At 40.0% G+C, this 24108-nt stretch overlaps 1 protein-coding gene across 3 annotated transcripts in view; it reads right to left on the reverse strand.

The window, feature by feature from the left end:
* PFKP (phosphofructokinase, platelet) overlaps positions 1 to 20742 on the reverse strand; it is a 40372-nt gene extending 19630 nt beyond the window's left edge. For 2 of the 3 annotated variants that reach the window (XM_063415437.1, XM_063415426.1), the window contains exons 1-6: positions 20356 to 20741; positions 12655 to 12728; positions 5848 to 5925; positions 3419 to 3608; positions 780 to 945; positions 78 to 122 (exon numbers count right to left, since the gene is read on the reverse strand). In XM_063415437.1, the coding sequence (XP_063271507.1) occupies positions 78 to 122; positions 780 to 945; positions 3419 to 3608; positions 5848 to 5925; positions 12655 to 12728; positions 20356 to 20440 (638 nt within the window). In that variant the 5' untranslated portion in view covers positions 20441 to 20741. Of the gene's footprint in view, positions 1 to 77; positions 123 to 779; positions 946 to 3418; positions 3609 to 5847; positions 5926 to 12654; positions 12729 to 20355 lie in introns of all 3 variants that reach the window. The other variant, XM_063415416.1, reaches the window with a different exon arrangement.
* Between the last annotated feature and the right edge of the window lie 3366 nt (positions 20743 to 24108).

Below are 24108 nucleotides of genomic sequence, written 5' to 3' on the forward strand. Positions count from 1 at the left end.
TGATTAGACTTTAATGGTTCAGATTTCTTTCGTAATTGTACCTGTACAAGACACAAAATACTGAAGACAATACATACCCACAGTGTCGCCCCATAACCTCCAGAACAAATGTCCTCTGATGGCTGCAAAAATAAGAAAACAAATTAACTGAACCTAGTATCATGAAGCAGCTTGTGTTTACCACAGTTACTGCATTCAGAATTCCTTAGCAAAACAGAAAAACACTAAGAAACCAAAATTATTCTCACATTAAACAATATAGTTAAAATTAAGTATCTTCCAATGCATAATTCATTTTCACTACTTTCTTGCAAAACATGTAAGGGCAGCTTTGAGAGAAGACATGAAGCTTTACTGGAAATGTAAATGATGTAGACATATATTTAAGAATTGTAATGATATAGCTGTATTAAAAAAATTAATTGCCTAATTCTTACTGAAATAAAGCTTATATAAGACAGATGCTATTTTTGTACTATTCACAGTGTGTCTGGATTTTCTCTAACAGAATATGTCTGAAAAAGACTAAAAACCATTAAAAACCAAGTCTGCCCCTAGGGCTGATGCAGCCTCTATGATCATGTACTCGAAGTGCTGCCACAGCAGGAATGATGAAAAAGCAGTTAACTAAGAAAAAAAGAAACCAAGACACTTGAAAGATGCAGTCAAAAAGAACTTTCATTTCCCTACCTACCTAATCTCTATTTAAAATGAACTTAAAAACAAAAGCACAAACACCTGTGTATTTGTTATCAGTCTCTACATTATGCTCAATTTACCTCTGAGCAGTGGTCATGATGGCATCCACAACTTCAATTATTCTGTGCAGAGCTGAGTCAGTACCTATGGTCATATCAGTCCCACAGAAGTCATTGTCTATGGATCCAACCATTCCCACAATGTTAAGGTAAGCATATTTCTTAACAGCCTCTGCATCAATCTTTCCTGTAAAGTATTCAGAGAAAGAACTGTAAGACTATTAAAAAAAAAAATAGACATGTTGCTTGGGTGCTCTACTTTCATAAATTAAACATATCCAAACATTAAATTATGTTTAGATATTTTGGATAACAAGGTTAGTCAAAACTACAAACAAAAGCCAATCAAACATCCAAACAAAAGCATCCTGCACAGAACTCCTTACAGTAAGGAAGGAAATAAGAGCTTTTCAGTCCATTTCAAAATGTCAAATAATTACCAAGCTTTGTAACGAACCTGAAGTTGATGGTTTCAAATTAAAACAGTATCATTCAAATTGTAGTCTCAGTGTGTAACATTCAATGAAGAAGGAAAAGGATGCAAACTGGATGTGATTATGGGCATATGTAAACAGTTAGAAACCAGCATCCAACTTTTGAAGACTTCTCTTTCACAACACTGAAAGGCTCTGATTTCATGATTAATAAGCAAACAGAACAGAAAAGCTCCAATTCTACATCTCAGCAGTGTCTCCCAAGACAGCAATGAAAATGCTGCATCATCCAAGAGTTCTAAAGGATCTCAAGGATGAAATACCTTAGCTGCTTAAGCACTTAAAACTACCTTAGTATCTGTGGATGGGATGGTAGTCCAATATTATAATGCCAAAATTTTAATATGAGATTCAAGAACTATGTATCAGTGTGTTTAATGTCTACATTACAGAAAAACAGCAGAAACCATAATGAAAAATATAATTAATGTCCATGAAGATAAATATAACACTGTGAAGAAGAATCAAAATGTTTTCTGTGAATGTATACCATGCATTACAAACCTCTTCTAGAGTTCCAAATGTGACTTAATGTCTGGTTGACATATTCTACTTAGATTTCTAAAAAGCCATTGACAAAGTCTTTTGCCAAAGGATTTTGAGGAAACTAAGCAGTCACTGTATAAGACAGAAGGCTTTTCATAGAGTAAATAATGTGAAACAGAGGGTAAAAAATACAAGGCAGAGGGCAGTGGTAAATGCAAATTCTTGTATCTTAGGAAGATAACCAATGGAGTTCTACAGGGATCTGCGCTGTTCAACACACTCAGCATTAACCTAGAAAAGGGAATGAGCAGCAAAGTGCCAAAGTTTACTGATCAAACTGAATTATTTGGGATCTAAACGTATGGAGTGTTTGAGAAGAAATGAAGACTAGCAAGACACAGTGAGCAGTAAAGTATCAGATGGAATTCATAATAAAATTCAGATAAATGTAAACTAAGACACATGAAAAAAATGTACCCTAACATCACAAACAAAATAACACTATTTCCAGCACAATATAATGCTGTTTTCATTAATAAACCAGCTTCAATGCTCAATAGCAGTAAAAAAAATCAAAATATTAGAAAACATTAGGAAAAGAATAGAGAACAAAACAAAGATCATTATACTACTGTGTAGATCCATGGTTTGCCCTCATCTTGAATACTGGGTGCAGTTGTGGTCCTCCCCACCTCAAAACAGGGTAGAACTGGAAAAAGTTCAGAGAAGGGCAACAAAGATGATCAAAGATATAGAACTTACATATAAGGAACAACTAAGCAAACTAGGATTCTTCCATCTAGAAAAAGAGATGATGAAGGGAAAACAAGACAGCTGTAAAATCTCAAGTGGCATGCAGGAAGCAGGATTGGTCGTTCATGGTTTATTCTAACACAGAAACTGGGGACATCAAATGATCTAGAAGCCAACAGGATCAAAATAAACAGAAGAAGATTCTTCACGATCTTCATTATTCAGTGAAGCTGTAGAACTCCTTGCTACACAATGCTTTCAGCAAAACTCTGCATGCTTTCAAGTAGACTGTATACATTCATGGAAGAGAAATCCATTAAGGACTCCTAACAGCATCTGGCTCAGGAAGCTCTGAAGACAGAAATGCATGGAACCTATCAGAGTATTTATGTATCATGAGTAACACATAGCATCAATACAGCATTATTTTACTCTTTACTCTTCCCTATACATTCTCTTGGAGCTATCAAACACAACTACTGGGCTGGTTGTACTTCTATCAACAGCCACTTGATGTTCTGATCTTAAACAAATGGTGACCTACAGGCAGGAAAGCAACATCATTCAGTAACATACAAATGTGTAGCTTGCTGTAAGAAAGGAATTACCACCTCAGATTGGGTATGAGGGCATAGGGCTTTTCAAGCAAAGGTAAGAAGTTCAGATCCTGAAAATGATTCATAATAGAAGACAAAATGCCACACGGACTCTTGCCCAGTAACTTATTTGGCCTTCTTTGGACCTTTATGATACACATGAGCGGATGTACAGAAACCAAAAGCTATTATTTTATGAAGAACCAGGCGATTTCCTAGAATAAACGCATTTGATTTTTAAACTCTAGAGATACCCTCTGGATACAATCTGCACCCGACAGTTGGGGTCCATGACCTCCCTGCAGACCGGAGGGGCTGGAGGCACGCTCACCTTTCTGCGCCAGCTCCTCCAGCAGCCCGCTCCACTCCTCGCGGAAGAGGTTGGCGCCGGTGAGGCTGCCGTCGCCGCCGATCACGCACAGGTTGGTGATCCCTCTCTGCACCAGGTTGAGGGCAGCCTGCAGGCGGCCCTCGCGCGTGCGGAAGGATTTGCAGCGCGCGCTGCCGATCACCGTGCCGCCCTAGAGACCAAGAACAGCATTTTAGTCATGATCCCGTACAGGACTCTGCATTCCCCAGATGGGCCAACGACGAATTCTGTAGCGCAACCTCCGTCTTTTAATTCTGCGGTGAGGTAAAGTAACGATAAGCAAAACCTTACCAAACCCGTGGAATTTTATGTTCAAGAGCAGATACGCACACAACGGACAAACAAAAACACACTCAAAAATGACTGATAAAGAGCTACTCTGGAAGAAAAATGTTAAATTACATGGGACTAATTTTAGCAGTATTACAATAAACAGGTTGTTACTTATATTTAATGGCAAGAGTAAAAGTGATATACTAACTAGTTACATAAATAGATTCATTTGCCTCAGTGTGGTATTTGTCCCCCTAATATCACGAGATACATAAACTATAAGAGAAGAAATGTATCCCTGAAATTCAAAATTGGCATTCATTGTCATTGCACAGAATCATGGAAATAACTGCCTTTAATTCCTTATAGATTAGACTAATGCTGCATTTCCTGTTTCATTGATTAAATGCGTTGCATTTATTAAAATGAATTAAAAAGCTTCTTTTGGAAATGGTGCTGGTCATTTTTAAAAATAACTGAACTGCCCTATCACTGAAAACTGCTGGATGTCTTGCTGGACACACATTTTTTACAAGTTTTCTGTGTTTGTGTTGTTAAGTCACTCAAGAAGTTTAATTTTTGCCTTATTTATTGTCACAGTAAATAGTACTATCAGTTAAGACTGAAAAAACTATTTTTTTCCTGCAAACAAATCTGGAGATGATCATCACTTTTGCATAAACATTCCCTTCACTTTAACTGGTAGTAAATCTGTCACATCTATCTAAATTTGAACTTCAATCTGCAGTGGCTGTACTGACATGATTTACCCAATCAATAAATGTTTCAGCTCTCAGGCCAGTTTGCCATCTCTGTTGCATAGTTGCTAGTGGAAAGAAAAAAGAAAGTGGAACAGAATTCAGCTGTCTCCAGACAAAAAGGTAGATGTGTACACACAGAGATGCTCAGAAAAAAAAAATCATGACTAAAAAATGTCTCCAAAACTAGGTATTTTCATACTTGAGGAAACAGCTGTAAGGGAAAAGAAACTGTACTTGAAACAAAGTGCTACTTGTTCTGAATAAACAGAGATATACAACGGGCTGAAAAACCTTTCTCATCACAACAACTAAACACATTCTGTAAGATACAGGCTGAGGTTCATTGTTAGTCTGTTGAATTACCAGCTATAAAGCTCAGAAAGATGTTTTTCTTTTACATTACACATGTATAGGAGCCTACATCCTGCTCCTACCTATGCTCTTGTGTGGCTTGGGCAAGAGAATTCAATTTTCTTGTCACAAGATGCATCTGGATGATGCTTTTAATCATCTTGTTTAGTTTTAGGATTTAATGATCCTTATGGGTCCCTGTCAACTTGACATATTCTATAATTCTTTTTACAGATTCTGCAACATAGACGGGGAGAAAAAAAGAAGAAAAGAATAACCTGCAAATACAGGACAAAATACCTCACAGTACTCCAGGGCGTTGGTTTAAAAAAAAAGTCTCTGCTAGCTGCTTTACGTTCATTAACTTTACAAAAAATTTGAAAGAAACCCGTGCTTCACCTGGAGGTAGTTTTCAGCAAGCTTGGCAAGCAGTAAAGTCTCTTTGCCAAACATAGCACCTGCTCTGGAAGAGGTAACACTACCATGCTGAGCAAAGGCTGAGGAGATCCAAATGGCCACACTGCAGAATGTTGTAACAGAAATGTCCAAAGCACTGGCAGCACCTGAGCTCTGCAGAACTGCACTGTAATTACATCCATTACTAATTCTAAATCCACTTACACAGAAAGCCAACAAGGTTTTGTAAGAAATTATTTGCCTTACAAAACACAGCTGTTTCATGTTTTGGCCCTATAATGTCTTTTTCATTAAATATAGACTTGTCAGTATGGCTTTAGGAGGCTAATGACATGTGATGTTGCAAATCTAGAACAAAGGTTTTCAAGATTATTTCTGGGGTCCAAATTCAAGACCACACCAAGACCTTTAGTAAGTGTCAGCCACCCACACTGTAGAAATGAGACCCTGCTGGAAGTGGTACATGCTGGTCACTCAGTCATCACACAGTTCAAATATGTAATTACAGTGGTTGCTTGGATCGAGAATTTTGGTTCTTTTATTTGAATAAAGAGGTTTTGGGTCCCACTCTCACCCCTCAGCACTTACCACTTGCAGGATACTTGAAACACTTTCCCATGAAACTTCTACAATATTATCACCTCCATCAACCACTCCCTGGTAACCCTGTAAAAGAGAAAGTATTTAAGTCTGATTTTAAAAATTACATCAAATTTCCACTACAGTAATAGTCACCTTGTGCACTTTAATACAACGTTAATTAAAAACACTGAATAAAAAATACTCAGTTTAAATGAGACAATATTCAATCAGGTATCACTGCTTCTTTTAAGGGGGGGAAAAGGCAAAACAAACCTCTTCCTAAAGCATCAGTTCCAAAAACAACTTCAAGATAAGGTAATACTTAAAAACAATTACACATCTATTAAACTACAATGGTAATGTGCTTCTTCTTTATGAGTAAATATTCAAGGTTTTTTAAAAAAACTACAAAGAACTTTGAAATGCATTATAAAATATCTTCCTTAAAAACATAACTTCAGCCTGGGGCCATGAACTTAGGAAATCTTTGTAATAACACATTATACATTCTTCCCCCCAGTGCTGGTAATAAGCAAAACAAGATCAAGGGCAATAACCAAAATTTTTTTCATGAAAGACCAAGAAATCAGGTGAAACTACCTTTTTTCTTTTTTTTTTGAGGCAGTCACACAACAAGTGAAAGACATTTAATAGGAGAAAAATACAATTTTTGGTGATGCATTCAAGAAATTCCTAATAGCTTAAATGGTCTTCTAAAACCACTACATACTGTAATGTGAGAAGAACTACACTTATGTCAAAGAAGGAAAACCATCCAGCAAGCAGCTAAAGAGTATTGCCTGCCTTTGCTTTATTACCTCTCTGCAGAAATACTAGCAGAATGGCAATTACTGATTCTTTTCCATTAGGTGGTACTGTGAACACTGAGTTAAAAAAACATGGAAGAGAAAACCAAAAATGAATGAAAAAACCAAACAAAAAAAAGAAAAAGCAGTCAAGTCTTAAGTCTGGAAAACCCTAACTGACAGACACCAGAATAAAACAGGAATTATCATTCAGCTTTTTGACATTTATTTAAATCCACAGGGAAAATCATAAAATGTTAAAGAAAATAAACAAAAAACTACTAAAGAAAAATAACCATGACGTTTATGTCTCGATTTTTAGATTATGTGTACTTATCCCTAAACCAAGAAACAAATAGTTAACACTTTTTCTCTTTTCACTTTTTCAAAAATAAGTCAGGAATTAGAAAAAGAAGGGAGTTCAGAAAACAGCAGAACTGACATTATAAACTGGCACAATTTAGAGTATATGCAGAATTTACTCAATAAGCAGTAACCTGGAAACATACTAAGCCTAAAGTCACTTCATATTCATGTAATATATATGGTTTTCTATGTCAAACTTTGAGTCCTCACTAGTATGAGAAAATAAGAATGTAAGGATAACCTGGACACACGAGAAGTATAAGTTACTCAATTAGACGTTTTAGGATTCCAGTACAGATTCCAAGGGGAGAGCATGAAAGTTTCTGCTCAGAAAACTTGACTGATTAATTTAAGAGATAACATAAATAAGCAATAGCATAAAACATTCAGATGGAAAACTACTCATGTCTCTAATTTCTGCCCAATATTTTGTACACTCTCCGGGTAACTCTGACATGTATCTAATGTATACCCATAGAAAGGCATGGGTTGAACAGGACCTTAAAAGATCATCAAGTTCCCATTCCCCAGCCATCAGCAGGGACATCTCCCACCAGACCGGGCTGCTCAATCCCCATCCAGCCTGGCCTGGAACACTGCCAGGATTGGGGCATCCACATCTCTGGGAAACCTGTTCCAGTGGCTCACCCCTATCACAGTAAAGAATTTCCTCCCTATATCTAACCTGCATTTCCACTCTTTCAGTTTGACCCCATTACTCCTTGTCCCATTACTACAGTTCCTGGTAAACTATCTTCCCACTTCCCTTGTGGGCCCCTACACACAGGACGTACTATCCGTATGCTAATGGATACACACAGTGACTTGAAGAGCTAAGCCATGATTTACACAATTTGTTCAAAATTACAGCAAAGTGGAAAAGGAATATTGCTTAATCTACATTTTAACTTAAAAAAATCCCTCGGATAAAGTGCAAAGATCCCCAGCAAGAAACATTACAGTGAATCCAACTAAGCTTGATGATGGCTAATAAATTACTAAATTAATTCATCACCAGCTTTGCTGGTTTGCTCTTTTTTTAAACATAGAATTCTGTGTTCCTTATATCATTCAGTAATGAAGTGAAAGCTTTTCCTGTAAGTATTTCTATTGACAACTGCAATAACTCAAGAGATCCACTGGCAATAAATCCTGAAAGCACAGCGTAATGTTGCATCTTAATTCAATTTGTAACACTGACTTACAGGAAACTGCACTGAGAGCTGACAAAAATATACACAATTCATGTGTGCTCAACTCATTCACCTTCCATTTTAACTTGAGAGGAAAAACAAAAGCATCCAAAGACATATTACATATAGGAAACACATAGATAAATAAGACTTATGGAATAAAATTCCTAATTTTCAGATTAACAAATCTAAAACATAAAAAACCAAAGAGAGAAAATAGTAGCTGAAGTTGTTGGCTAAGGATGAGCCATGACCCATTCCTGCACCACGTTTCTTTGAAGTAGAAAGAATTTGTGCATTTTGGTCAGGAGCCCATATCTGTGCAGACATCTGAGAACTGGGGATGTACTAATAATTCCTCCCACTCCAAGGTAAGGGCAGGGAACCTCTGGTATCATGATCTGCTTACATTATCTGCTTACATTTGGTATCATGAACTGTTACATTAACTTTTCCTAATTCAGCAGTCTGCCAAGTGTGTGTACACTACCTCTGAATAAGGTAGATAGAACTGTCACATTGGTTTCCACACCATTCAGAGATACAAGCTGTAGAATTAAAACAGCTTTCTAGAAAAGCTATTGGGGAAAAATGAATTACTAATTACAACTGAAGTATTAATGTGGATGATTTCCATTTATTTAGTTATGTAAACACTGATGAGGACTGGACAATGCCTGTTGGAAGGTTCACCACTGTTCCAATTGTATGGTTACTGAAAATCACTGGCAGATGTGACAACAGTTCTTAACATGAGGGTGGGAATCTGTCAATTTACATTTAAAAAGTAAATTCTTAGTTAGATCCTAAAAATGTAGGAGCTCGGGTACTGAGATACTAAAACTGTGGGGCAAGAATGGAAAAAATGAACTGTCAAAAGTACAGCAAGCACAGTTTTTGAAGATCAGCTCCATTTTATGTTTAGTCCTTCATGTATCCAAAATCTAAATATTCAAAGAACAAGAAGAAATCTCTGGGGCTCCAATGTTCACAGGGTACATTCACAGACACTGCAACTCCAGGAGAGCATGGCAGGAGCAAACATGGCTTCCAGCCTGAACTCTGAAGACAAAAGCTTCTGAAAAAGAACAAGCCATCTTCTGATGTGCTACATTTGGGGCTTTCACACTTATGTGAATTGACTTACTGAGAATTCTTAGCCATTGCTCAACAACATAAAATACTATTGGTACTGAGTGCACAAACAGAAAAGACATGAAGTTTTCCTCACAGAAATGCCGTACCATTGCATTCCCAATGCTGGCCTCTTGAGAAAAAGACTCTTAATCAAGATGAAGAATCTAAAAGCTCCATAGCTTAGTAGCAAGAGCACGCATCCAGTGGGAATAATGTGCTTCAATCCTGGAAAAAGGGCAGGTTATTTGTATAAATATTCAAGACCTTAAGTTTCTAAATGAGTTGCCACAAATGAGAGGCATCACTTTTTCCTCCCGTTCTCAATTAAAAAGGAGAAACAAGACCAAACAAAAATCAACCTGACTTTAGTAACTTCTGATTAGTGAAAAAAATTAAACTAGCCCCCTACAGCAGCCTGATACTCTACACATACTTCTAGCTCCTACATTTTCATACTATGAGTAAAAGTAATCCTTAGATATTCAAATTTTAATTCAGACTGGAGTAGATTTCAGGAAAAATGAGATGATAGTCAAGAAGGGTAACTGCAGACTAAAATAAAACATAAAATACAAAACTGTGAAACTAGCACAACTGTGTAGATTTGCAATTAATAGCAAAAGTTTGAAATGCACTAACTTCAGTGAATTAAGATACACAATGGTTTTTTAATTTTATAGCTATAAATTTACAGCTTTTATATAAATTATTTAAAAAGATAACAAATCATAGCTTTTATATAAATTATCTTCTAGTTTTCATTTTCACATGAGTTTACTCTTTTTTTCCTTTTGGGACTTGAAATTCAAACAGGCCACAAATTCCAGCATGTAACTGTTTCTTTGTTTGGGCTTTGTAAAACCAATTTTAAAAAGGCTAGAAAATTACTTAGATCTAATTAGTTATCAATTTTGATTCATTTATCTTGCTAATCTCTTATCACAAAATGAAGAAAAATAAAGCTTGGAAAACAGAGTTACTTTTTTACTTAGAATCCAGAACTAGTGCTGGCCAGAGCTGTGGAAGACAGATGGTTTTGCAGTGCACAAAAAGTTCATATGACAGACATAGCTACAGGAGAAATAGAGCGTATGATGACTACAGCAAAGTAAGCCTGAAAAGGCTGAGACCTTTAACTCAATTTCTGGATCCAAATAAGAATACTTTTGTTCTTCTTTTGGATATTGTCACTTCAGGTTTTTTCTTTATTTTTTTAAATTAGCTTCAATACAAATATCACTTTAATCTGATCTACATGTTAAAATGCTCAAAGGGTAGGCTTAAGATACACTATTCTCTTTGCTTTACACACTCAAGTCACACTCAATAAACTGTAACTCAGAAAGAACACCTTATTAAAAGCATTAAATACTCAAATTATACCCAAAAATACATCCCCTCCTTATGGGGGAACGCAAAGGCTTATAACAGGGAACAGCAGTGACAAGTCTCAGAAGAGGATTTTTACCTTCATTACACTTGTCACCTTCATCTGTTTCACATTTCAAAGAGGTAAAATTAAACAACTGTTTCATTTCAGGGCTTGCAACCCTGTTTCTCTGAAGTACTTGTAGGCATTGCGAAAGAAAACTGACTTCATGTTTCAATTATCACCAGTCAGAGAAGAACAAAGCTTAGCTTTCAGTATTTTATGAAACACAGAACTGAACAGACTAATCTAGAAGCAAAGATCTTTTTCACTTGCAGTGAAATGTGCATTTCCTCCCAGATTCTACTGTTATATTGAAGACAGAAGGACTACATATATGGGGGACTCAAAATTCCCAACAATGATTTATTTTTTACAATCACTTTTCATTCAGAATTATCTGTGAGTTCACACTGGCCAACTCTACCAAACACAGGAACATGCTAACTTAAATAGTGCTATTTTGATAAGTTCAGAAAAAACAAATATTCTAATTTTTCTCAAAATTTATCCCTCTGTGATACCAAGTATGCTTAAAAGGCAAAAAAAAAGGCAATTCTGGATTGAAGCTTAATTAAAAAATGAACTCCAATCCAAGTTCTGGCCTTAAAGATGTCCAAAACTCCCTTCTTACTTCCAGAGAAGTATCTGACCCATTTCACTGAGCCTGTAAAACAGCTGAACACTGAAGGAATTCAAGAGATTGGCCATGTAATTAGCACACACTAAGTATTCAGAGCAACTTGCTGTAGCGCAGTAGTAGGAAAGAATTTTGGAGAACAGTCGTCTGCTTATTTGCATTTCAATATACTTTGCATCTCATTAGCAAATGAGCTATAGGAACAAGCAGACAGGGAAAAAATGGGCACTTTTTAAAGATAAATTCTGTATTTGCCATGCACAAAATTAAAACTATTTTCTGAGCACTTCTATGAAATCTAGTACTTCATATTTTTATATTAAATTTAGACTTTACGGAGGACCTACTAAGCTTTCCCCTGTATCAATTTTTATGATCTGTAATAATCTCAAACTACTAATGAGCTGTACAGAAACTCCAGTGGGAACAGAATCAATATATTTACTATATTGTTTAATCTACAGGAATTGTATAAAACCTGTAAGCATCATAACATAAGGAAGTCTAGCTGCAACAGTATTCCAGGGAGACAAACACATGGAGCATCACCTTGGCATTAACATTAAACTTGTCCCGTCTTTTTTTCTTTTTGCATAACTGCTACAGAAATTTACAATCTTTCTGCCCATACAGTTACAAATTCCAACCACAAAATGGTGACATCAGGACAGACCAATGATGGTCAAGTTTTTGATGTGTTTTTTCGTTTGTTGGTTGAGTTTCTTCAGTTGCCATTTTCTACCTATAAGCCAGGCCAAGAGGGCATCAGTGTCCCGGTACTCTTGATCAAAACTGAGCTGTGCAATTTGTGAAATGAGGGTGAGGATACATCCTAATCATATGCTAGAAAAATGGAGTCAAAGGATTAAGAATCAGTAGTTTAACCAGGTTTAGGAAAATATTTATGAAGAACAATAAGTGGGGCCAAACATCCAACAGGTTCACAGATATGCAGGGCACTGCAGGGTGACAACCACCTTTGGTTTTCTCTGCTTTCAAGTCTTTGGTAGCACATAGAGAATTCCATATATTTAGGAAATTACTTTTAAGTTACAGTTTTAGAATATACCTTCTGAGACATAAATTTCCATAAAAATAAGAAGTACTAAATAAAACACACAATGAAAAGGAATAGTACCTGCAACATTTTTTAATTTATACTATTTACTGTCCATGATGTTTCGACAAAAACTGAAGTTTAGCCAGAGGACACAATACAGAATGAAGGAAACAAAAACTAACCTCATAAATAAAATAGACTTTGGCATTTACATAGATTCCCATGCGTACTACTGCGCGCACAGCAGCATTCATACCTGGGAAGAAAAAGCAAAATCACACTGTTAAAGTCATCCAGCACTTTCTGTATACCAAAAATATTCAGTGTCTTGAAAATAAAAAGAACATTAATTCATTCCTAAAGAAAGACAATGACCAGCATCCATTAAAACAGAAATTTGCTTAATGACAGTGCAAGCAGTCCATGAGCATGAAGAGTTCAGAACTACTCTTTGTTACAATAATTATGTGAATGCCAGTGTGTGTGTTAATCAGAGATTAAATTGCTGCTGACTGCAAAACAGCATTGTAAAAGTTACAGATACTGAACAACAAAGTAAATTAATTTTGCAATAATGGTTATTTTCAGCCTGAAATGCAAAACATTCAGCAAGTTAAAATTTAGCTTCTTCAAATGAGAAATTATATTTGATAGGTGTAAATACAGCATTTTGTGGGGAGCAGAGCCAAAGCTGACCTGGACAGATGTCATTTAAAAAGACAAAAGTAGCAGTAAATTAACATAAATAAGGCTACATTGACTCATTTGACAGAAAAGCCTCTGAACACCACTTTGGTCCCAAAAATGCACGCTCTGACTGGAATTCCCTGCTCACAGACATGTGACAAATTATACTCCTGTAAAATCTTCCATTTAAGTCCCATGGTCAAACACTTAACCTCATGAGCAACACTGGAAGCTCCACTGGTCCCTCTGCACAGGCCAGATGAATTTCAGCTATAACTCATCCCTTCAGATACTGCATTACCTTGCCCATTACTTGAGCACTTTCTGAAATTAATCAACTAATTGCTTCCCTACCACTAAAACAGACATAAGAGATCACACAAAGCATGAAGAGAGAAGTAGTTAGGCTACACTGATAGTCTTGGCTCATCAGCAAAAACAGATGCCAGAAGGATGACAACCCAAAGTACTGGGCAACCAACTCTTCAAATCTGGTGCATTTAATATCAAAATAGCCAAGCAGCAGATAAGCTCTGCTGCTCAACAAGGCTGTTAAGTGTTCACCTCTCTGCAGACAGAAAAAGCTGGTAACTAGAATATATAAACAGCGCAGCAAGTCACAAAGATGTAATCCTACAAGATGTAATCCTACAATCCTTTAGTGCAAAAAATACTGAGCTGTAAAATTCAACCTGTCAAGAAACAGGCACAGGTCTTCTCAAAGATTCATTACTTATGAACACACCAGAAAGTCCCTGTAAGTTGCTCAATGTGAAACAAAAAAATTAAGTCTGCAAAAATTAAAAAGTTGCTTTTGCTGTTTCTGCGGATGTCGCACTTAAGACAAAAATCACAAGTAACAGTGTTTTCACATAAGTTCTGTCTTAGGAAATTGTAGCAATAATTCTCTCAGCCAGAGTCGGCCTGGTGGCATAGCTGGAAAAAGTTTTCAAATGCCAAGAGAGCTAAAAGCACAGCTTTAGACAAAGAACTGGATGACGCCAAAGAAAAACAGACAATCTCATCTGACAGCATGTAATGAAAAGAAAGTTAGCATGATGAATCTCAGATTCAACAGAGCAAAGTTACCTCCCCAGTGAAACAGTTTTCATAACAAAATTAACACCCCTCAGAGCCAGAAACCTTTAATTTTACCGAACTGACAGTTCAGCACTGCCATTTTCCACAAACAGAACACTCAGCACAAGGTACTCCTTTCACCAAAGCCCACAGCTTGCTTCTATTAAAGCACATATTGTGTGGGAGGCTTTTTTGTTGTTGTTGCTCAGTATGAGGCTTTTTGGCAGTTCTGTTTTGGCTTTTGGTTTTTTGGACGGGGGTTGCTGCTGTTTGATTTGTTTGTGGAAAGTTTGTTATAAATTCTTAATACAGCCACATACTTCCATAGTGAATACCTTCCAGTTTCCTGTTTCTTGCATGAAAAATAGGTAAAATTCACTATTTGCCTGCTCCATGAGAAGGTAAAAACCCAGGAACAAAGTCCCACAGATTAGACAGACAGCATCTTCCCAGTACTACCACTGCACCTTTGTAAGTTTATGTAACCTTTTGTGTTGTATATTTTATCTCCTTATACAGGAAAAAGGACTTGCTTGTCTACTGGCAGACTCCTGGCTTGCATTTCAGAAAGGCTGAGGACTAAATGATGCTAGAATTTGGTACCTACAAAATACAGTTAACACATTGCAGCCTTAGACTTCTACAATTTGGCTGTCTAAATTACAGTAATTCAAGAAAAACACACAAAAAATTCATGAAGCCTCTGTAGGCTAATAAAATTTCATTATTTGTGGAGCCTTACAAAAAATATCTTTGAATTACCGTAATAACCATGAAATGTTATTACTCATGCTTATTACTTTAAGAGAGATTTACCAGGTTAACTGTGGATTTAGTTCTGAATAATAAATGCCGTTTGATAAACATACAGGATTAGAATAGCAGCTTCAAAAGAAAACCACAAGTAAAACCAGTATTTTTTATTTTTTTTAATAATATAAGAATTATTTAAAATGTTTCTGAATTACCACTTGCTTTTGCATTAATGCCTTGGAAACAGGGAAATACTTATTTTGCTCTTTGGAGTCAGAAAAGATCAAGTGGAATGCAACTACTTTCAGGGCTTTATATAACATCTGACTTATTTTAAAGTAAGTTGATAATTTATTGTCCTTGATCTTTTTTATTCAGTTGTCCTTGGTTTTCATAGCAGGGTTACAAACAATACCACAGAAATCTTTAAATTATTTCAGAGGCTCTCTCTGCCTCCAAAAGAATCCCTCTCTTGTGCCTACCTCCTGGTGCATGTACACATGTACCACTACAACAGAGGAGGTTCTACATGAGTTTGTGTTTAAGCCAAGTTTGCCTTGCTTTAGTCAGCTACACGTGCCTTTAAATAAATAACTGTAACATAAACCATTCAAAAGCAAAATCAGAACTATGCATCTTGGACAAGCATCAAGAAATACTTAAGTACCACCAATTATAAAGATAAACATTGGCTTTAACACAGGCGTAATGACTTAGCACATATGTTTCAGTGCTACCCTGAATAAAGATTAAGACTTAAAAGTCTATATAGCAGAAATCAGTAAGGAAAATGTCTAAACATTAGCAAACAGGAAGACTTTATTCAAATATGTAAATGGTTATGTCAGTAAGAGCCTACAATCATCAAAAGTGAAGCAGTCAAATAAATACAAGAACGGAACAAATCATTAAAAACAAAACTTAAATTTGTTTCATTTTCTTTTAATTACATTACAGATTTTATTGCATAAAATCACAGCAATTATTCTAGATACCTGAAGAAAACATTACACAATTTTCCTGAACACTAACTCTATTAGATCAGACCATTCTGCTGCACAACTGTATGCAATAGCAGAACATCTTGATGGCAAATGTACCTTCTTAAAAATTAAAATAAAAATCTTAAGAGATCAGTTTTAATCATTGAATCTACTACAGAAGCAGCTTCTCAAAAATATTAAATGCATTGAAATAGTTACACTCATCCATTAATAACTACATTCCTTAATTTTCCATACAAATAGTACTTGTTGTATCTATAGACATATATATCTATTTCATATACGTGTCTACTTGCATGCACTATTCTTAGCTGGAAAAGATTCCTTTGGGGGGGCTAGAATGCAAAAATTCCTTGTGACTATGTTCAAATTACATAAATGTTAACAAATAAACTAATTTAGATGTCATAAGAACAGTTATGGGCTATTTTAGTTTGTTTGTGAGGGTTTTTTTAAAAAAATATTTATTTATTTTACTGTTATTAGTTGAGAAGCTTATGGTGGAAAAAGAAATTTTGCCATGAGGACAAGATCAATACATTTACACTACTATATTAAATATGTCCTATGATGTTCCTCAGCCTGTAATGCTTCAAGAGCAGAAATATGTAAATCTTTGCTTCCACAGTCATGGTCTGTGGTCTTCCAAAACTCTGGAATCCAAACAGCTTCTTTAGGGTTCTTTTTAAGCTGCTTGTAAACCCAGATTTGCTGAAGGAATGGAGCTTTTTCACTTGTTCAGTGCCAAGGTTTCTTCTTCCAACCTATGTCAACAGGAGTCACACATCTACATTACCAACTAAGCCTTGAAACTCTGGGAAGCCTGGAATGCTTTGAACACAGAGACTCATAGCTCCTCACTTCAGCAGGATGGGCTGAAGTCTCAGACCCAGAATTCTCCAGACCATTATATCCTTTACTTATGCCGTCCTCTTCAACACCGAACTTTTGTGTTTATCTGCAAAACAACACGGTCCTATTCCCAGGCAAGGATCAGGCCGGGCAGCGGCTCTGCAGCCACGAACAGATCCCTCCCCAGGAGTGCAGAGTCACCTTCCGTCAGCGGCTTACCCACGGCTCTTCCTGCCCCAAGCCGTGCCCGCCACGGTCCGGAACGGGCTGTGACCTACGCTGGCCAGAACTGTCTGCGGCAGCCACCGGCAACCCACGGAAAATTCAGCCAGAGTACTTCATCACCTGAAGCAGAATGGCCAGAGAATCCCACAAAGTGAGAAGCATGACTTATTAAACCCCATTTATTAAACCACCTTCCTGAGCTGCAACCAGTACGATTTAGAAACAGTCCAGAAAGTGACCCAACACGTAAATATTGAGAATTGATTGTCAGAACTTCTTCTGCCTCTCGAGGTACTTGTGATTATGGTGGAAAGAACATTCTTAGTTCACACTTTAACAGCTGGCTAGCTGAAGTGATAGACTGTCAAGTTTAGTACTTATGCACTTTAGGTATACTAAATAAAGATCTTTTTTCCTGTGAAACAGATCACCGATAATTTCTCTAACTCCATAAAAAAAAATAAGTCTAGTATGACACATATACATTCTATAGTCTTTAAAATTCTACAGGTAGAAAAATGAAAAAGATAAATGAAACTTTCAAGGAAGTAGCACCAACCCGGGGAAATAACCGAAAACTTACCATGGCCTATAAATAGAAAGTCCTGTGTAATTTACATAATGCTACTTTCAAACTATTAGAAGAACAAATAGCAGCAAAGGGAGTATTTCACGTATATTTTATTCCATGTTCAGACTTACAGTCCAATCTAAATACTGGCACCTATTAAGATTTTGTGTTTAAGGTGTTTTTTCTACTTAACTGTTTGTGAGTTTAGTTTGGAAACAGACACTTTGAAGACTTTCAGTGTCTGAGAAATCTAACCCAAAACAAAACAGAAGACTGGAACTTTTTTCCTAATACTAGAACGCTTTGCCTACTTCAAGTCAGTAGCTTTGCCTCACCTACACTTTGCTTGAACAGATTATTTTCAAATAGCTGTAACAGCAGCATATTTCCTTCTGCATGTACTTCAGGACTTCACTTCTCTCACACATTTGCACTCTGTCCTCCAAAGGGCAAACGACCTTGACAGGGCATGACTCATTCTGTCCCTTGTTTAACTTCTAACCTTCAAACTGACTTGAGGTTGCTTATTTTACACATCTCTGCTGTTACCAAGATAGTAAGGGGTTATGGTCACACACTGTGTTGTGTGATTCACGTGAAATGATCAAGTTCTAAAATGCTGGCAGGTTTATTTCCTTGTTCTTCAAAGTCAGGACAACAATGCTGCCAATGAAACAGCTTGGAAGGCATCCAGTTTACTTTTTTTGGTCTTTGTGACAACCCCACTCCTTAGACAGCAACTTTCACAGGCTGTTACTTTGGAACCCTCCATGCTTCTGTGGCAATCGGCCAGACGTAAAGCTTAGATGTTACCCGTGGATTCTGCAAGTCCTTCAAATGCCTAAACTCACACAGAGGCAAGTGCAGATTAATACTTTATAAAAGGAGATGCATCTGCTGCTGCATTATATAATCTCCAGCCACGCGGAAGCAAGTTGCAGGGCTCAGCCTCTTGCTGGGCATGATACTGCTGCTTCAGGCAGTCCCCCACCACACTTTTAAATTAAAATGGCGATTTGGCCACAAGACAGAGATGCTCTGATTATCAGTTCCTCCTAGAATCATTTAGCAGTGGAATGGATGTCACTGAGGGCAAAATGGATAAAACTTGAACAAGTGTAGCCCCACCGAGGAGTAAAAGAGAAGCCATTTAAGAGCATCGATTTGTTTTTTTCTCTGGAACTGCAACACTTTCCTCCTCGATGGCAACAAATCTCTTTCATCCCGATTAGAGATTCGGATAATCCTAGGTAAACCCGGGGGCTCCCCGTTATTCCTGCGGGCAGGGGGAGGGAGGATGCTTCTCCCAGCCCAGATGACGCAAAGAGCCGGAATCTGCAGCGACTCGCAGCGGATCACGTACACACCGGCGGACGGAGGCAGGGAGGGAGGGAGAGCGGTCCATGCAAGCCACCACCGCATGGACGCGCCGGGAAACCCGGGCAAGAGGAGAGGGGAGGCTGCCCCGGCACCTCCCCGTGTAAAATCTGGGGACAGACTGGTCCCTGAACCACCGAGCACACGCAGAAAGGAAGGAGAGGCTCCCACCCCCCATTCTCTTCACAAACGCGAATGAGTTCACTTCTTCTTTAAGTGAAAGTACTCTCGAGACACTCCCAGGGAAAAAAAATAAATTAAGACAACGTGCTGAAAGCAATTATCACTGAACAACTCTCCTCGTATAAGCAGAGCAAGAATCATCTCGAACTGCGCGGAGCACTGCACGTTTGAAATCTTAATTAACTGAAACTTCAAACTATTACCATAGAATCACAGAATCTGCCGAGTTGGAAAGGACCCATCATGATTTTTTGGTAGGAAAGGGGAAACGACAGTGTAGAAAAAAAAATGGATTCTTGACTAGGTATATTGTGGTCAAGGCTCTTTTCTTTCCCATCCCTCCTGTCTGTAGGTCTTTTGTTCTCCCTGTCCTGTAGTAGCTACGACTTCCTCTACACTGAAGAGATTTAAGAAGGCGAGACACGTTTCTAACATACTCCTACGGGGGGAGACTAAACCACCATCTGAGCGTTCTAAGCCACGGGTAGGAACATAAACGTGTTGCTGGTGCCAAAACGAAGTGAAAAGCAGATGAGGCGAGGGCTGGCAGAGCCCCAGCAGCGCAGCCAAGCCTCCCGCCCGCCGTGCACGGCGGCACGACCTCCTCCTCCCCCGCCAGCATCAGCCATCCCTCCTCACCCTCCTCTCCCCACCGTCTCTCGAGGGAACGAGACATTTCGGTAGTAAAAGTTACTGCAGCGTTTCTACCCTCCCCCTTGCCCAGCCTGGGGCAGAGGAAACGTGGCGAGGAAGGGAGAGGGGAAGAAGGGGTGAGGGGATGTTAGATGCGCCCAGGCCATGCAAAAATTATTTATCTTTTAAATGCTCTTAGTAGGAAAGCCGGGTCGAAGGCCAGCACGGAAAGAGGAACCCGAGCACCACTGCAATCCCCTGTGAACCGCTCCCAGAGCCCTCTCTCCGCTCCCTCCATGTGCCGCACCGTGGCTTCCCCACACCAGCCCTGAAGCAGCCCACGCTGTTCCCCCGGGCTCCCGCATGGGCGCCCTGCCAGCCGGGGCGGCCCTTCCTTCCTGCCCCTTACACCGCCCTCTCCTGCTGCTGTCCCCCTTCCCACCGTGCCCGCAGCTGCCCCGCGTTCTCCTTCCCTTCGTCCTCCCCGTGCTCCCGGAGTACCCGGCGTGAGCCGCTACCTTGGGCATCGCCGCCGCTGGTCAGCACCGCGATGGCCTTCCCGGCGCCCGAGAGGTTCTCGAAGAACTTGGGCTGGTGATCCATGGCGCTGCGGGAGCGGCACCGGCGGGCGAGGCGGAGCGCGGTCGCTGAGGGAGCCCCTGGCCGCCGGGGTCTGCCCCCGCTCCGCTGGACCGAGCGTTCGGCCTCTGCGGGAAAAGAGCCCGAACAGCCCGGTGTAGGTGTGTGGTTACCGACAGGTAAATCTCTGCAGAAAGCCTGAGAGAGAAGGGGGCGACTGTGTGCAAAAGCCCGAGGAAAAAAACTGAGCGAGACGAGCAGCAACCTCCGTAAGCTCCTCTCACGCCGCCGCCCCCCGCTCTGCCCCGCCGCGCGCCCTCCCCGCCTCCCCGCGCGCCGCTGACAGCGCGGCGCGGCCCCGCCCCTCAGCCCTGCGGGAGCGGCGCTGACGGACGGGCCGCGCGGCCAATCAGCGGCCGAGCCGGCGCCGCGAGCGCGGCGGGCGGGGCGGGGGCGCCGGCGGGGCGCGGGCAGGTGGGAGGGGGCGGCGGCCCCGGCGGGGCGGGAGTCCCGGCGCCGCCTCCCTGCCCTCCTTCCCCTTCCCCCTCTCCTGCCCTGGCGCCGGGGGTGGGGGCGATGCGGGAACATGGCTGGCGCCTTGGCACGGCGGCAGCGCGGGGGAGGGAGTTGTGTTGGCTAGAGCTGGCTCATCCTCCCCGCAGTAGCGGCTGAGGAACGCCGCGTGTCTCCGCCGCGCCTGCGGCTCCCTGCCCAGCCCCTTCGGCGGGAGCTCTCCGGCGGCTTCCCGGCGCCCTCACGGCTCTGCCGGAGGCTCGAGCGGGGAATCCCCCTCCAGCGTGTCGGTTCCTCGCTGCCTGCTGCCTCCGGGGCGGCCCGGGCTCCCTGGCCCGCCCGGCTGCTGTCGGAAGGCTCCGGCAGGGAGCGGGGAGCGCGGCTCCCGCTGGGAATGCCCACAGACGGGCAGGCGGCTCCCGGCGTCTGGCGGGTCCGTGTCACCGGCGGGCAGGGACACCCTGAGGCTCCGAGCTCCGCTCTTGTCCCCTCTCATCCTTCCTTCAGTGTGCCTTCCCGCTGAGGCCTCCCGGCCCCGCAGTGGTGGTCAGGCGCCGGGAGGAAAAGGAGGATGTTCCGTGAGGATTAGCGGCTGAGACAGAGTTTGAGTCAAAGAGCAACAGAGGCAAAGCAGGTGGGAGGAATTGCTCTGGGTTGGAATCGCAGTCTTTCTGCCTTCCTTTGCGTCCTCCTGTTCCTCACTGATGCTGTTTCTTGGAGAGTGGTTAGTACTGAGTGCAATTACTTAAATGTGCTCTCCCTGTATTGTAACACCAGGCTGGCAGAACAATTGTTGATCACAGCAGCGTGTGTAGTCACAGTAACACTAAAAGCGCCGGGTTTTGGTAATTTAAGCAAATAAAGCTGTATTATCGTGTATATAGTTGTTTGTGGTACTTTCCATAAGTAAAAGTATTTACGAAATCAGGTCAACTTACTTGCAAAAACTAATCCTGACTCTCCCTGTTTGCAAGTCAGGGAGAGAGTCAGGAACAGCATCGAAATGCTGACTCAAGTTTTATATTTTAATTGTTGTATTAATAACTGGTTTTACTCAACGTCTTCATCACATCACAGACAACTCACATCGTAAAAACACACGTGCTCATCCTGTCAGCTTTCACACAGACACATGTGGAAGTACAGTCATTTTGAGTAGTTCAGTCAAAATTACTCATAGATAAGTGTTTGAAGCCATACCTGAAAATGGATATTTATACCTAGCGTGTGGGCCGCTCACATTTGCAAATCTACATTGAGACTGAAAGAACTGTGATTTGACAACAGAAATGATCCATTGACAAATAGATTGCATACCATGAACATTAATGACTCTGCAGGGAATTTGCTATATTCTTTCCTGAATCTGAAGAGAAGTCTTAAATCACAGATTATAATGGAAGTGAACTTCTGTTATAGAAGTATGTAAACATCCATAAAGTCACACTGTGTTCAAAAGGTTCTGGTTTGATTTGAAATCACATTAGATTATTTGACAATAGCTCTAGAAAAGCAAAATTTTAAGGTCTTTGCATGATTTGGGACTTGATTGAAAGCCTGTAAAATCGGGAAGATCTTTTGCTAGTAGAAGCTATTACGACTATTTTAGCAACGTGGATCAAGAACCATTGTCATCTCAGAGGCACTTTGAGAAAGAAAACAACTTCTTGCTGCTTGTGTTTGATTTGATGCAGCCATTTCTAAAAAATGGCTCTTCACTGTAGCTAAAACATTCACACTTTGTCTGGAAGTAGACTTGTGTCTCTTGCTTCCCAATACAACCTTGATGCTAAGGAGCTACTGTTTTCTGAAAGTGTTATTTTTCCTCAGTTGCTCTATCATACACCATAAACTTATAAGTGATTAATTTTTCCCCCCTCGTGTAACTAGGAATCTGCCAGTGATTTCACTGTTTTCATCATTTATTATAGCTACTCCTTGTTCTTCAGCAGAGCTGTTGGGGAAGAATTGTGTTTTGGCTGTGTCAGGTTTTTGGAAGTGGGAGGAGAGGAAAGGATGTGGAACTGTTTGTTCCTGAAGCTGTCTTGATATATTTAAATATCTTCCAGCAATACAATTGCCTATAATCTTAAAAGGAGTGAGTGAGTGGCTGGCTTAAGTGTTGAATATTGTTTGGGAAAACAGTGTTAGCCTTGTGGGATATTGTTAATGCAGCTAGGTACACATGTATAAATCATACTGACACTAAGAGAATAGGCCCTTGGGAGATACGCAAACTGATAAACAGAAACTGCATATCTGAATAAGACTTCAGCAGGTCATTTGCACACTCCATTAGGTGCTATAATTGTCCTGTTACTGTAATAGTAAATGGAACCAGTTTACACAGAATAGGGAGAGGACAGGTGGGTTGAACTGTTCTCTGGTACTGACTGTTGCAGGTCTGGTGCATCCTTTTCACATCGCCCATTTGTTCCCTGGGCCATATGGGTCAAACCTATCTGCCCATCTTTGAATCTTATCACTACTTAAAAATCTTGATTGACCCTTTAACATACTTTGGATTGCTGCCCACCTCCCCTTACTGCACCAGCATCATTCATTACAGGTGCAGCTTTAAATTTATACAACAGTTCATCTTCTGAGTGTAACACTGCAGATGCATCCAGTACTACATTTGGCACAGCATTTTCCATTGAAATCAGATTCAACTAGGAAGAACAAGCTATGCCCAAAGGGAACAAGTTTACAGCATGAATACCAGAACTGGTATGAATGGATTTCCAGCCAACTGAAACAGTTTTCTACAGCTAGACCTTTCTTGGGTGTGGATTCTCTTATATCTGTTCACCCCACACTTCCAAGTTTTTCTGAGGCACTTGGAGGAGTTGTCTCTTCTGCTCAGCTATCTTTTTTTTCATGAGATGTATGAATCCTAAAGACAAATAAATTCTGCATATTCAACCTTTTAGTATTATTAAAAACTGGGCAGAGAACAGAAAATGAGATGGAATGATTTACAGAAATTCTGGCATTTGAAATTATGCAGGCTAGTCATGGAATGCACAGATAAGCATGAAAAGAAGGAGATAATAAGTCATTTAGGTATCATTTCTGAGCAGATGGTGACAGTGATTTCTTCAGGAGAACTGACTGCTTTCTTTCATAATACCCCCCATACTTCCCATACTACAGTATTCCCTGGTCCTACACATCAG

Source organism: Prinia subflava, chromosome 1 (assembly GCF_021018805.1).
Source record: "Prinia subflava isolate CZ2003 ecotype Zambia chromosome 1, Cam_Psub_1.2, whole genome shotgun sequence".
Lineage (NCBI taxonomy): Eukaryota > Metazoa > Chordata > Aves > Passeriformes > Cisticolidae > Prinia > Prinia subflava.